Below are 14,311 nucleotides of genomic sequence, written 5' to 3'. Positions count from 1 at the left end.
TGAGAACTAAGAGCAATGCTGGGGGGATTACTATACAAGATTTTAAGCTCTACTACAGAGCTATAGTCATAAAAACAATATGGTACTGGCATAAAAATAGACCCATAGACCAATGGAACAAAATTGAAGACCCAAATTTGAGTAATTGCAATTTTAGCCACCTGATATTTGACAAAGGGGCCAAGAGCATTAACTGGTGGCACACACCTTTAATCCCAGTACTCATGAGGCAGAGGCAGGCAGATCTCTGTGAGTTCAAGACCAGCCAGGGGAGACCCTCTGTCAAAAAGACCAAATAATAATAATAGTAATAATAATAATAATAATAATAGAAAAAAATATGAGAAGACCTGAAAAAGCCTCATCCCAGGGATATCCTCTTGGATGTCTGAATTCTAAAAATAAGGAACAATAAACAGAAAATGGCTAATCAAAACAAAACAGAAAGATTTTCTTCCAAGGAAATGGACAGCCTGCATGGAGCATCTTTGAAACACTAAAAATGTCAGAAGGCAGAAAAAATCTTGATGTAATTCTTAGCAAGGAAGGGTCAAGAACCTGGAATTCCACATCAATCCAAGCTAGCAGTCCTGCTTGATCCAGGCCCTGGAGGCTGGCTAGGTACACAGCTGAATGTAGTGATACTCACTAAAATGAAAGTAACTCTGCAGAGGAGCCAAGGCAGTACTCCCCATACCTCTTCAGAGGAGCCGAGGCAATGCTCCCCACACCTCTTTGGAGGAGCCAAGGCAGTGTTCCCCAGACAGCACGCTCACACGGAGTCCTGGAGCAAGCATAGAGCAAGCACCACAAATTCCTCTTCGACAAAGAGAAACCATGGCTTGGATTTGGTAAAGGATACACCAGGTCCTGCAGCTGGTAAGTGCTGGAGTCAGGCAGGATTCAAAGGCAGGAGGACAGCCCACTCCAAAGCTGCAATTATTAAGTATTAGGGTGCACTGCTGCTTATATTGTAAAAGAAAGCTTAACTGGGAAAATTCTGTATTGTATACATGCTATTTCTTTAAATAAGTCAAAACATGATGTCTAAAGATTAAATACTTTCAAATAATGAAAAGAGAAATATTTTTAAGCATTATTGTAATTCCTGTTAAATAAAACCTGGAGGACAACCAGAGGAATATAAAGTGGACCAAAACCTCCAGCTCCAATGGTATGTGCATCTGTGCATACATGCAAGTATGGATACGGTGGCCAGATGACAGCCTCTAGCTGTTCCCCTAGTACCTTTTCTTTAAGGACAGAGTCTTGGGCAGTGAGACGGCTCAGCAGGTAAAGGCCTACCAGCAAGTGGTGAGCCTGTGGCCTGAGTTCCAGCCTCAGGCCCCCCAAGGTGGAAGAAGAGAGCTGACTTCTGCAAGTTGTTTTCGGACTTCAACACATTATGTGCACGCACGCGCGCACACACACACACACAAGGAATGAATGAATGAATGCATGAACAGAGTCTCTCACTGGTCTGGAACTTTCAAAGTATACTACTAGGCTGCCTGGCCACTGAGCCTCAGGGATCTGTCTGTGTCTACCTCCGCAGCGCTGTGATTACAAGCACATACCACCACACCCAACTTGTTTTACATGGGTTCAGGGAATTGAACTCGGATCCTCATGCTTGCTAGTACTTTATTGACTGAGCCATCTCCCCAGCCTTTGTTTTGTACTTGAAACAAGATCTCCCTATAGCCCAGAGCAGGTTGGAACTCACTATGTAGCCCAGGCTGGCCTTGAACTCATGGTGATCCTCCTGCATCAGTCTTCCAAGTGCTGGGATTTATTATAGGTACAAGCCACCATTCTAATACTGTTTAGTTCTTATTGTGAGAGACAAATAAGTTAAAATATATTTGCAAGCTTTAAGCCTATTACTGATTAATAGTTGCTAATTCCATATAAACACTATAAAAGAAACAGAATGTACAATCATCAAATTGCTATAGGGGAAAAGTATTAGAAAATAGGAAAAATCAGGACTATCTGTAAACAGAGAATAGAACAAACAGAAGTAGCAGATTTTAGACTGAACACACAACAGACAATACCACGTGACAGTGGGTCACAGCAATGCGACTTCACTTACAGCAAGACTTACAGAGGTAGCAAAGCAAAAATACAGCCTTGAGTTTAAAGGACACTCAAACAGGCTGACACAGGAAGTTAGACTGTGAGAATTAACAAATACTAAGGAAAGAAGACAGAATTTACAATATAGAAATATTAGACAGATACATTTTATATTTATTTTCTATTTTAAAGAGGTTAACATACTAAAAAATAAGACCATTGTCTTGACCTTTATAAAGCACTGCAACAACATGGCCAAAGCCCACAGAGCAGCCAGAACAGAGGACGCACCACAGTTCCTGGGACACCTGGTCAGGGCCCCTCTCCCAGACAAGGTAAGAGCCAAGAAAACCAAAGTTTAAAACAGGACACAAGGCTTTGGGCTGTCAGGGAATGCCTTTTCCCAGCTATCAGCAAAGCTCCAAGTACACAGAGCACTCAATTCTTTACATTCACGCCATTCAGAAAAACTGAAATTCAGATGCATGGAGTAAAGCAACAGAACTAAATAAAAGACAAACAAGAATCAGTGACTCTTAGAAAAATCCCTGATAGAACAGATAGAGCAAGGCTCAGCAGGGTGGCACATACCTGCAGTCCCAGCACTGGGCCACAACACAGGCAGAAGGCCAGTCTGGTCTATACAGAAAGTTTTGGGCCAGCTAGGGATACAATGCAAGACCCTATCTCAAAATAGTTACTCACTATATAGCTTGAACAGTGTCACCCATGGAGAGAATTAAAAAAAAAAAAAAAAAAAAAAAAACAGCAAACCAGAAATCCTTAACATTTTGACAGAAATGATAGTTACAAAAATGAATTACCCAAATGGCAATAAACACAAGAAAAAATTAGATCAACTGCTGAGAACAGAAGGACTGGAAAAGGATAGGCCATTCTTCCCACTGCAAACCTACCAAACCCAAGGGGTCTCTTAGGTGCCACAGGAATAGGAATTCAAAATGCTCCAAATACAGAAAAGAATTCATTCCAAACTGTTGGTATATGGTTAGCTAAACTCAGCTTTCAAAACTAACAGAATTGCATACATCACCCCCCAAAGCCAGAGCCATTGCTTTATAAATAAAATCTAGCAATATGCTAACTTAATAGGGCTTATCACAGGAATACAACAGCTGACTACAAGGAAGCCACTCATATAAACTGTATCAATTCAAAAAAATCTTCCAAAATTGGTGATTTCATTAATATCACCTTAAGAAACCAGGATTTAAACAAATTTAAGGCCAGGCATAGCGGCCTAAAACACCAGTAACCCTAACAAGGGTTAGCAAGGCAGGAGAATTACAAGTTCAAGTCCAGCCTGTGTTGTATAGCAAAATCCTGTCTCAAAACAAACAAACAAACAAAAGGTCAGAGAGATGGCTCAGGAGGTAACAGCACTTTCTGCTAAGCCTGATGACCTGAGTTCAATCCCCAGGGGCCCACATGGCAGAAGAAGAGAACTGACTCCCACAGATTGTCCTCACCTCCACATGTGGGCACCAGATATGTGCACCCCCCTCCAATAAATAAATGAAAAAGAATTTTAAGTGGGACTGGGGCTAAAGTTCAGTGGGTAGAGTACTTGTCCAGCACACACAAAGCCCTGAATTCAATTCCCAGCACTGTATACATTGGACTTGGTGGTGCACACCTGTAATCTCAGTAGTTGGGAGGTAGAGACAGGAGGATCAGAAGTTCCAGGCCATTCTCAGCTACAGAGTCTCCAAAATAAGTGTGTATACATACATATATGTGTATATGTTCAACAAGTATAGAAGGGTACCAACAGGGCTGAGAAAAATAAAAGGGGAGATTGTTTATCACATGCTACAACAGACATGACGTTCAAGGAGTTGATAAAAATGCTTAAAGACTATGATACCTACAATGTAGTAAAGGCTCAGCAGGTGCAAATGATATTACTAGTTTGACTATTCCCATTGGAAAAGTTCAACATCTGCATAGTACTGCACTGAAGACCGTATCTACTTTATTGAACCAGTTTCCTTAGTTTGACCTTCTGATGAATACATCTGTCAATTCTTTGGGGTGCAGAGCCTTGCAAACATGGGTGGAGAATTGCCTAGGACTCACCTCCATCCCACTTCCCTGACTAGAGTGCTACTCCTTCAGCTGCTAGTGATCAGTGCAGAAAAGCACTTGCCCAAAGGAGCAAACTCTACTTCCCACACCTTGTTTGGTGAATCCCACAACTTTGAGGCACCAGAACTAATTTCCACAGTTCCCTCACATCTAAGTTTTCTGCTAAGACTCCAGGCAAGCAGCACTCTGAACTCTATCCTTGTGTTTCCCTCTGGAAGAGAGGTTTCCAGAAGCCATGAGAGCAGGTAGAACATGAGGTAACAGCAAACTGAACCACCGGAATGCTCCACCCAAGTCCACTGCAGGGGTCAACCAAGCACATGGAAAACTAGGGAAAGGAAAACTAGAGCTGACCAGGACTTGAAGTAAGAGTAGAAGTTAAACTACCACTCCCAGTTATAAAGCAGTGACAGTGTTTGGCCAAACCCTGAAAATGTGGGTTCACATTTGCTCGTAGACCCTGGAACTTCTGATTGCTACAAACTCACTATGGTCGTCCCATTGATTTCTAAAGTGTCCAGTCCCAAAGCGAGCTCTAGAAATCACCTGATGTAGCTAGGTACTTTACCATAGCTAAGCTAATAACACCGAGCTGCTAAGTGTATGACACTGGGGCAGTGTGTAGCTTCTTTTGATTGCTTAAGGACTGAAGTTTATCTGGGATAGTCTACATTAACTACAGAACCACAGAATCCCTATGTCTATTGTGTTCAGAAAAATGTAGAATGATTAACAAGAATTAAGAAGATGCTTTTACAAAAAGAGCAAAAGTTTCACAAAATGCTCACACTGAAAATATAATTTCCACTTAGCCATTGGGTAAAAACACATCTATGACTTCTTACTTTCACCTGATTGAACCTCAGAATTCTATAACTGTCTGGACTGGAGTTTCAATAATGGTGAATTGTTGAATATTATGGACGTCTCTATCCAAACACTTAAGACAAATCATCTCGGGCGGTTTCAAATTAAAAGCTTGTAAAATATGTAACCTCTCCTAGTTTTTGCAATTAATAGGGTACATCTGCAATTAGCCTGACTTACTGAATGCAGTGCTGTTGTCATTAAAAGATGTCTGTGGAAGTGCTGCTGTTATTATGGAGGCTCAGGAGACCAATCCCTCCTAGAGGGCAAACAGTGGACTGGTAGAAAACAACAGCCATAAATCACACTGTCAGGCAGCGGGGAGAGCGAGTGAAGCACAGGCACATGAAGGCCATTCACAGTAAACACAGCACGGCAGCGTCCCAGGCAGGGTTTACTGCACCTGTAATTAATTAAAATTTCCTTCAAGCTAAATCTTTAATAAACAAGGATTTGTGCTGACAATGAAGAAAAAAGGGGCTCAAGCACCACCATTCCACAGTATACCTCATAGAAGAGGTCCAGCATCTATCATTTCTTCTATCGGGTGTATCACCAACTCTGAAATTAACAGGAATCACAACACTGTTTTATAACTGTATACTTGGAATGGGTCTGAATGTTACTCGAAGGAGTATGTGGCTCCCTATTTATCTTGTTTTTATTTTACACCCTCTCACTTTGCACATTTTTTAAATTTGAAAAATTACTACACTTGTTTATAGTGTGTGTGCACACATGCACCTACATGTGTACAATTATAGCCTGTGCATGAAAGTCTGAGAACTTTTAAGAGTCAGTTCTCTCCTTCCATCATGTGGGTCCTAGGGATGAAACTCAGGTCATCAGGCTTGGCAGTAAGCATCTTTTCCCACTGAGTTATCTTGTTGGCCTAATTTGTGTGTCTGTCTGTCTGTCTGTAATTGCACATGTTGCCACAGTATGCATGTGGAGGTCAGAAGGCAACTCTCTTGCATTGGTTCTCACCACTTTGTGGGATCTGGGGATGAAACTGAGTTCATCAGGCCTCCTCACGAACACCTCTATCCACTGAGCCATCTCAGCAGTCCTCCCTTTCCACTTTTAAAAAAATCAAGTCTCAGGGCTGGAGAGATGTCTCGGCAGTTAAGAACAATGGTTGTTCTTGCAGAAGACCTGGGTTAGAATCCCAGCACCCACATGGCAGCTAACAACTGTCCATAACTCCAGTTCCAGGGGATCCGATAGCTTCTTCTGTCCTCCGCGGGCACTGCATGACAACAGGTGTACTTACCTACATGCAGGCAACACACACATATACATAAAATAAAAATATTTTTTTTAAAAATCAAGTCTCTGGATTTTGTTCCAAAAACCAGGCCTTTTAGATGAATACAAGATGGCAGTTTCATCAGATACCCAAGTATTGGTGTGGTTTGCTTTTTTAGCACATCCTGCACTTTCCACAAAGAATTGTAACATTCTATTTAATTCTTTCCATTTGAGACCAAATGTATTTGGACATAAGAAACAAGATGTAGACACTGACCATGAACATTTTTGGATAACACAGGTATAAACGTTTTATCTAGAATATGTCTGGAATAAGCTTCAGTGCCTCTTTCAACATCTTTTCTCAACTACTGAAAGGAAGACGACAGACCTATACTTTGTTGCTATCAGGAAGATAAGTAACTATCAGGAAACAAAATAAGTGGGTAACTATCAGGGACCGCAGTAAGCTCTTTATGCAGGTACAATAACCCAATGAACCTTCAAAAAATTATTAAAAACTCCATCCTGTAGATCATCAAACCAGGCTCGGTGAAGCCAAATGAACCCCACGGTTTCAAAGTTATACAATGGCAGATCTGAGGCTCAAACTCTGATGTGGTGACTACAAATTTCATCTTCCCAAAACTGTATGCTATGGTGCTTTTATTTTTTCCACTTGTATGCCTCTAATGGCATGAACTGACCAAAGTGAGAATTCTTTCAATTATCTAAAATGATCCACAAAATTACTAGATCCTATATAGCAAGAAAAGGTGGGAGAGACAGTGACAGTCATTTCAGAATACAAGCAATTTCTCATTACACATCTTCTAACAGATTAAAAAGAGGATTCTTAATCATTAAATAAGTGTCACAATACAGTGCTAATGATGCCACCACCCACTGTGAGCTATGGGACAGGTACAAGACTGCCTTCCTTCATTACCTTCTTGTGTGTTTTCTTTCCCCAAGAAAATAGTTGGCTTTTCAAGGTTAATTAAAAAATCATATCCATGTTTTGGAGCCCTAACAATATCAAGCACTTGGAATACAGTATTTATAGTGATTTAACGAATAAATATTAGTCAACTCACATTAAATTTTGTGTTAGAAAAAAAGAATCATGAATTGTAACAATAAGCTATTATGTGAAATTCAAACAACTAAAGGAGATTCAGAAGCCTGAAAAGTTCTTTATCAGATCTGTTCATTTCATGTGCTTGAAACTATTAAACACTTTTTATTTTGCACAATTGTCAACTGTACATTTGACAATCTAAATTATTCTGTTAATAAAAGAGACTATTAACAAAAACTTATACAGGAGTAAATGGTGAGAGATTGGAACGCTGAATGACAGCTTGAGGAAGAATGAGAGAAGTGCACTGTTTGGGAACCATGTGGCCATTTGTTACCTGTTTCCCAAGTAAGATTTTAAATTTTTGGCCTTTTAACAATAGTATTAGGAAAATACACTATTTCAAATGATAAGGACAATAATTTGTTATTTTTTACTCTTAACTATCTATAAAGCAAAGCTCTCTCCTCTTCCCTGTTTTGCAATGAACTACCCTGTTCCCGAATGGCAGTATTAAATTTAGACAGGACAAGGAATGGATCTGCAAAGCTCACCTATGAAAAAGAGAAACCTTGGCTGACAGGGAAAGGAAGGAAGTCAGGCATCAGATGCTGGTGCAGAGGATAGACCAGCTCTGACAGAACACTGGAAATACGAGTAAGAAATATACACTATTGTAATCCAACACGCACTTGTGGCTACCAGGTACACAGGAAGTGGTGACAAAGATCTAAGCACACAGTAAGGCAGGGCGCAACAGAAGGAACAAATGCCACTTCATATATCTGAATCCAGAAACCAAAGTTATGATCTTGGAAATTACAATAAAGATCTGTGCAAAGGAATCACTAATACATCCTCCATGTGTCATCACCACAAAAATAAACTGACACTAGCACAAGCAAGAAATAATGCAGTGATCGGGTTCTAAGTCAGAAATATAGTTTTAAACATTCTTTAGTAGACCTTCCACTCTTGCACAGAGCTTAAATCTGTAGAGATCTGAGGTTCTTTATAATGTGGGAAGGAATGGTTGAAAGTTAAAAAACACAAAGAAATGGTAAGCTGCTTTTCCTCAAATATAGAGATTCTAAAGTCCTTAGTAAGCTGGAAAATGCTGAAATAAAAGAAGAGTAACAACCATGTGTATGCATGCATGTAACTGTGGGTAAAACTCCCTTATTCAACCACAGCACTAAAGAAGTGGAGGCAGGAAGATCACAAGTTCAAGGCCAGCCAGAGCTACAGAGCAAAACTCTATCTCAGAAAGCAAACAAACATCACAAAGGACAACAATAATGAAGGTGAACCACTGTAACCCAAAGTGAAGTATCTGGTCCCTCAGGTTCTGCCCTCCATACAGCAAGGGTCCCAAGTTTCACCAACAAGGTCATGTCAATCCTCTTTCTGCTAGTCAATACCTACAGTTTACATGAGGGCCATTCTTCAGTCACAAAAGGAGAACAGGAAAGCACATTCCAGGGTCGCAATGAAATGCATACACTTCACTAACCAGAAGAAAAGGATAAGCAGTATATGAAAATTTCGCTTTTATAAGATAAACATCCACTGATGAATCCCGCTACAAGATTTTGCAACATTACATTAAGAGATAGTGAACTAAAAACAGAATGGGGAATGTTGTGCATGGGTGAGTCACAGTAGTCAGAGCAACTTAGTTTGTCTAGACAAATAACCTAAATTGCCGTTACTGTTTTCATATTACCAAAAACCACTTTCCTTTAAATCACAGCATTTCCCTTATTTTATTAATTATCTCAACTCAGGTTGTTTTCCATTTATCTTTTAAAATCCTGGGCAAAAACAGCTGGCTTCAATAACACCAGCTCTAGCATAAGGAAGAGTCCGACTCACCTGATTTACATTACTAAGTCACAGGTATCTCTGATCTACTTCTATCAAAAATCCGCTCACCCAAGATCGTAAATACACCAAAATTCAGAGAGGAAGGAATAGAACAGCAGCGTTACAGAAACACTGGAGCTCTGTGGCTCTGGACTGGCTCTCTCAATGGGGACAGTCTTCTGTGTCCTTACAGCTGGCACTGCACTTCTGTGGTGTAGAAGAGAGCTCAAAAACTCAGGGAATAACAGATGAACCCAGGACTTACTGCCACTTGTCGGTAATGTAACCTGCTAGCCCACGTTAAGATGGAGATGATTATGTTTACTGTGCTTGAGATGCACAGCACATACTCCATGGTGCTCACAGTCTAGATGTCAAGACAGACAAGGAAAAAAAAAAAAAAAACCAATACAACATATTTACATTCTCTAGGAGCAGAGATAACCCTCTTTATTTGATAATGAATCTGCTAATGAAACTACAAGAGTGGAAATACAAATTTCAATGCTTGTGATTCAGGGAACAAAAAAGCAAAATAACGAAAGCAGTTATCTATAAAATTCCCACAGCAGCAGTTTCTACTATTACTCATCAGAAACACTTTTAAAAGTGTAATTACAGATGTATTTATGAATTAAGATTAAGTATTTCTTATCCAAAATGGTCTGGGACCAAAAGGTATGCCAGATTTTGGAATATCTCCATATATGTAATAATCTTGGCGATGGAATCCAATACTAAACATGAAATTCATTTACATTTCATATATATATCCTATAGAGGTATCCTGATGGTAGTTTTTATATAATGCTTTTGGTTGCCTGTATTTTCACTGTAACCTGTCACGTGAGTTCAGATATGGAATCGTCCAGTATCATATCAGTCCACAGAGTTTCAATTTTTGGAGCATTTTGGATTTTTGATTAGGGATGCTTAGTCTATGTTATTTTTCATACCCATTTTTCTAGAATTATTTAAAACCATTAATGTCAAAAGTCCCTCTAGTCAACTGCCTTGCAGGCCATCTGACTTGTGATCCCATGCAAACAATCAGTCAAGTCATGTGATCCCGTCTGCACCGGCTATGTTTTTCTGGACAACAAGCACATCACAATATCACCAAACTATTAGAACAACAAAACCTGTATTGATATCTGTTTTGATAATACAGAGCTTTAAGTCAATACTTAAGTACTTTTAAATACATGAAAGAAATACACATTTGAGAAATGCACTTCAAAGAAAAGCCAAATATGGACAGCAGAGCAGCAAGTCCTGTGATTTACCTTTTTGTAAGCATAGGAACCGGTTTCATGCAGAATTGCCACTCTGAATGGAGGCCACCATGTGTGGAATTCTTTCACCCACTGATGCATCACTGTCGTTGGGCAGACAATCACAGTGGGGCCCAACCCCTCAAACCTGCCCCAAAGGTACAAAAAAAAGCTAGTGAGGTTAATAGTAAGTAAAACCTATATGAGTTCATTCATCACTTAGTAGATACAGGAATTAAGGCAAAACACCAAGTGATCCACTAAACGTTAACATCCATTGTAAAGGAAAAATTACACAATATAGAACAAAACTACTTTTCTTGCCCCTTCTATTTCATATTCATCAAGTTTGTATACAGTGATCTTAAACCTAACTGAGCACAACAGCATCTTAAATTTGCTTGAAGCTTTACAGTCTGTCAAGAGTTTTCAGACCACAAAATTTCAATGCATCTTCACTGCCCCAGAAAGCAAGCAGGACAGACATGGTTCAGGGGCTTGGAGACCATGTGCCCAGAATGACATGGCCACCAAGAGATGAAGGAAAGCCTAGTGGCCAGCCCTCTGGTTGCCATGGTCTGTGCTCACTATGACATGCTGCCTACTTCACTGTGCAACAGCAACACAGAGAAGGAGCATCCCAGTGGTCACTGCCTCCAGGAAAGCTACATGCTAGAGTGCTCACTGGACCCCTGGGAAAGCAATGAGCAGCAGATCCCAGCCAGAACCTTAACAACAGCCATACTGGACAAGCCAGTATACCAGGTGTACCAGGTGTACCAGGATGCATACTGCAACAGTTTATACTATGGAAGGTGGACATGAGAGAGGTAACAGAAGTACCCCACATGGGTGCAGAGCACAGTGGGTAGGGGCACTGCGTGGGTCTGAACGCCAGCTCCGTGTGATCCCAGGCACATTATTTCATCTCTTTGAACCTCAGTTTCTCATCTTCAAGAGAGAGAATAATAATAGTACTGAACTTACAGAGATACTATGAAAATTAAGACCGTTAACATCTGTGAAGTGCTTAGAACAGTGTTATTTAGTAAATACTAAGTGAGTTTATTAAATAAGATAGGATACCATATAACCATCAAAACAACTTTTTAAAGAATACTTACTAGCCTGAGAAAATGTTCATAATAAACTTTTAAAAATCAAAATTTCGATAATTCCAATTTCCCAACACACAGGCAACTGGTGACAGGTGGTAAGCACTGTGTCAAGCTGCTCTTCCCCTCACTCCTTCCTTGCCTCCCTTCACTCCAGTGGGGGTGGCAAACTCTCCTTCTCAGAGAGGCCTGTTTAATGGGGCTCTAACCATTGGTATGGCCATGAAGTGGGGAATCCCATCCATCCATAGCCTATCAGTACCCAGCATGCCCTTGACGCTCTCCCAGGCAGAACTGACTGACTTGGGAAGGAAGAACTCCCACTCCAGGTGGGGGAGTCATTTTTCTTGCTCTCTCTTGCTGTATATGCAGGTATTAGTTGGTGCTTAAGATGAAATAAAAATCAAAATATCTGTGATGTCCCCACAGGACTACATGCCACCTCTCTTCCAGGGCTTCCCAATCCAGAGGACAGAACTGGCACCCGTTCTCTGGGGAATCAAACCAAAGTCAGCTTTTGTCCCTTGATCAATCCTCATGTTCTCTAACTTAAGCCATCTATACTGTTTACATCACTTGCAACTCCTAAATCTCTCTGTAAGCTACCATGTCTCTCCCTGTATAATGTCACTATCCAGTTACAGCTAATACCATCTCATCTACATTCTGACAGCTTCTGATACTTTCTGAAAGCAAAATCTAAATGTCTCATCCCCTCATCACATATGCTAACCCTGCTGTGATGTGTGTTACTCCTAAGTGCTTTACAAGTAAGTAAGGACAAGCTCTTCTTGGAATGTTCTCAGGGCCTAGACCACAGCAGGAAAGGAAAGAATACGAAAACATTTCTTTAAAGGTTGGAAGAAAATATGTCAAAATGTGAAACATTATTTTTGAGTTGGGAAATTGTGCATAAATTTTATTTTCTTACTAGAGCTTAGGAAAATATTCCTGAACTTAAAACATTTGCAAATTTCCATGTGAGCCGCATAGTGCTTGAAATATTAAGTTATTATCTGCAGAACTGGAAAATAACTTGTCTAACAGAAAAATAAGATTCTAGCCAACTCTAATGAAAAAGAGCTTTACCCTTGCATTCCAACATGACGAGATGCCTCTGTCTACTTATGAGCCCTCCACCTCCTGTTGATGATCACTGTCCCCTGGACCTCAGAGTTGAAACAAGAATTCAGAGGCACAACAAACTCAATCCTTCCCACAAAATTTCCAAGCCATGCTGTCACCAAAGGCAGGGCCCAAACAGGTGTCCCTCACCCTCCCAGGGGAGAGCAGGACTCTACCCTGACCCTTGGGCCCTTCCATGATGGCATTTTTTTTAAAGATTAAATACCCCCGCTTCTTTGTATCCTCCCAGGGGTAAAAGGGCGTTATCAATACACACTTAACAGGGATTAGGTAACTGCCGATCAACAGCTAAAATATTCTAAACCAAGCTCACATTTAAATAAGCTTGGATGTATACGTATGTAAGTCCTTTCAGGTTGTACAGTGTTTTCTGGCTTTTCTAAAATGCCTTCTGCAAACTACTATGTCAACAGCACACTGGTCACTGCTTTCTTCCAGCTAAACATCTACCTGGCACTATTATGCCCTTTAATTTCTACCATTCTCCCTCTATTAGAAGAATAAGGAGGTTTTCATGCTGAGCTGAAATCCCATAGCCCAGGCAGACTATTCTTGGACCACAGACCAGGCAATCAAGTCCATTAACAGGCAAGTAAGTGAACTACCCTTTCCCAACCTCAATACCAGTGAGATGATAAGAAATGGCTAAATGTGCTAGAGTGATCAGCATCAATTACCAAACTGACTTCAGTCCTTTCATCTTTGATTACCATTGATTACTTAATGAATTTAGCAAGTCAATAGCTCCATGGTCGAACATTTCAACTAACTGGTTGGAAACCTAAAAGCCATGGCCTAGAACTCACTAGAAATTACAAAGCATAATGTTTACCCTTAAAAGTTTACTAACTGTTTAAGGATATTAATTCTCCATTAGAATTAAATAAATGATTAAAATTAATTTAATTAATTAGTTAAATGATAAGCAAAGCAAGTACTGAATTATAAAATTCAGAGGGCCCATCACTATAATGGCAAAGTAAAACATCAGTATATCTATTATGAACTGGGAGCACAACCACCCATGTTCATCTACTCACTCATGGAATATGCTTCTCCCTCTCCTAGAAACAAACAGTTATACAACATACATTTTAAAACACAAAACAAGTTTCTTTTACTAGGAAGTCTCTGGTATCACAGAGACTTGCAGAGTTTCAGTGATCATGGACCTTGAAATTGCAACGTAAGAATCAGTCCAACATCTCTAGCTTGTAAGAGGTTTAAAGAAAGTACACAGAGTTGGGCTTGGTGGCACATGCCTTTAGTTCCAGCACTTGGGAAGTAGAGGTAGGCAGATCTCTGTGAGATTGAGGCCAGCCTGGTCTACATAGTAAGTGCCAGGACAGCTGGAGCTACAGGGAGACCCTGTCTCAAAAAGACACAAAACAAAACAAACAAAAAATGTACACAGTCAACAACTCAAGGCCAGTTCATGCAGATCTTCTTTCACCTTAAAAGCTAGTTTCTTTAAGGCATAAACAGAAGAGAACCCCGAGATCGTCTAGTGTAGAAGGAAG

At 40.2% G+C, this 14,311-nt stretch overlaps 1 protein-coding gene across 3 annotated transcripts in view; it reads right to left on the bottom strand.

Moving 5' to 3' along the window:
- The window catches only part of Ercc6 (ERCC excision repair 6, chromatin remodeling factor), a 90,041-nt gene that overhangs the window by 31,136 nt on the left and 44,594 nt on the right, over positions 1–14,311 (bottom strand). For all 3 annotated transcript variants that reach the window (XM_029564044.1, XM_008834115.3, XM_029564045.1), the window contains exon 8: positions 10,543–10,678. In XM_029564044.1, coding sequence (XP_029419904.1) covers positions 10,543–10,678 — 136 coding nt within the window. The remainder of the gene's footprint in view (positions 1–10,542; positions 10,679–14,311) is intronic.

This window comes from Nannospalax galili, unplaced genomic scaffold, assembly GCF_000622305.1.
Source record: "Nannospalax galili isolate Female #2095 unplaced genomic scaffold, S.galili_v1.0 scaffold996, whole genome shotgun sequence".
Classification (NCBI taxonomy): domain Eukaryota; kingdom Metazoa; phylum Chordata; class Mammalia; order Rodentia; family Spalacidae; genus Nannospalax; species Nannospalax galili.
Note: the sequence above shows the minus strand (reverse complement) of the source record. Positions and strands in the feature narration are given on the sequence as shown.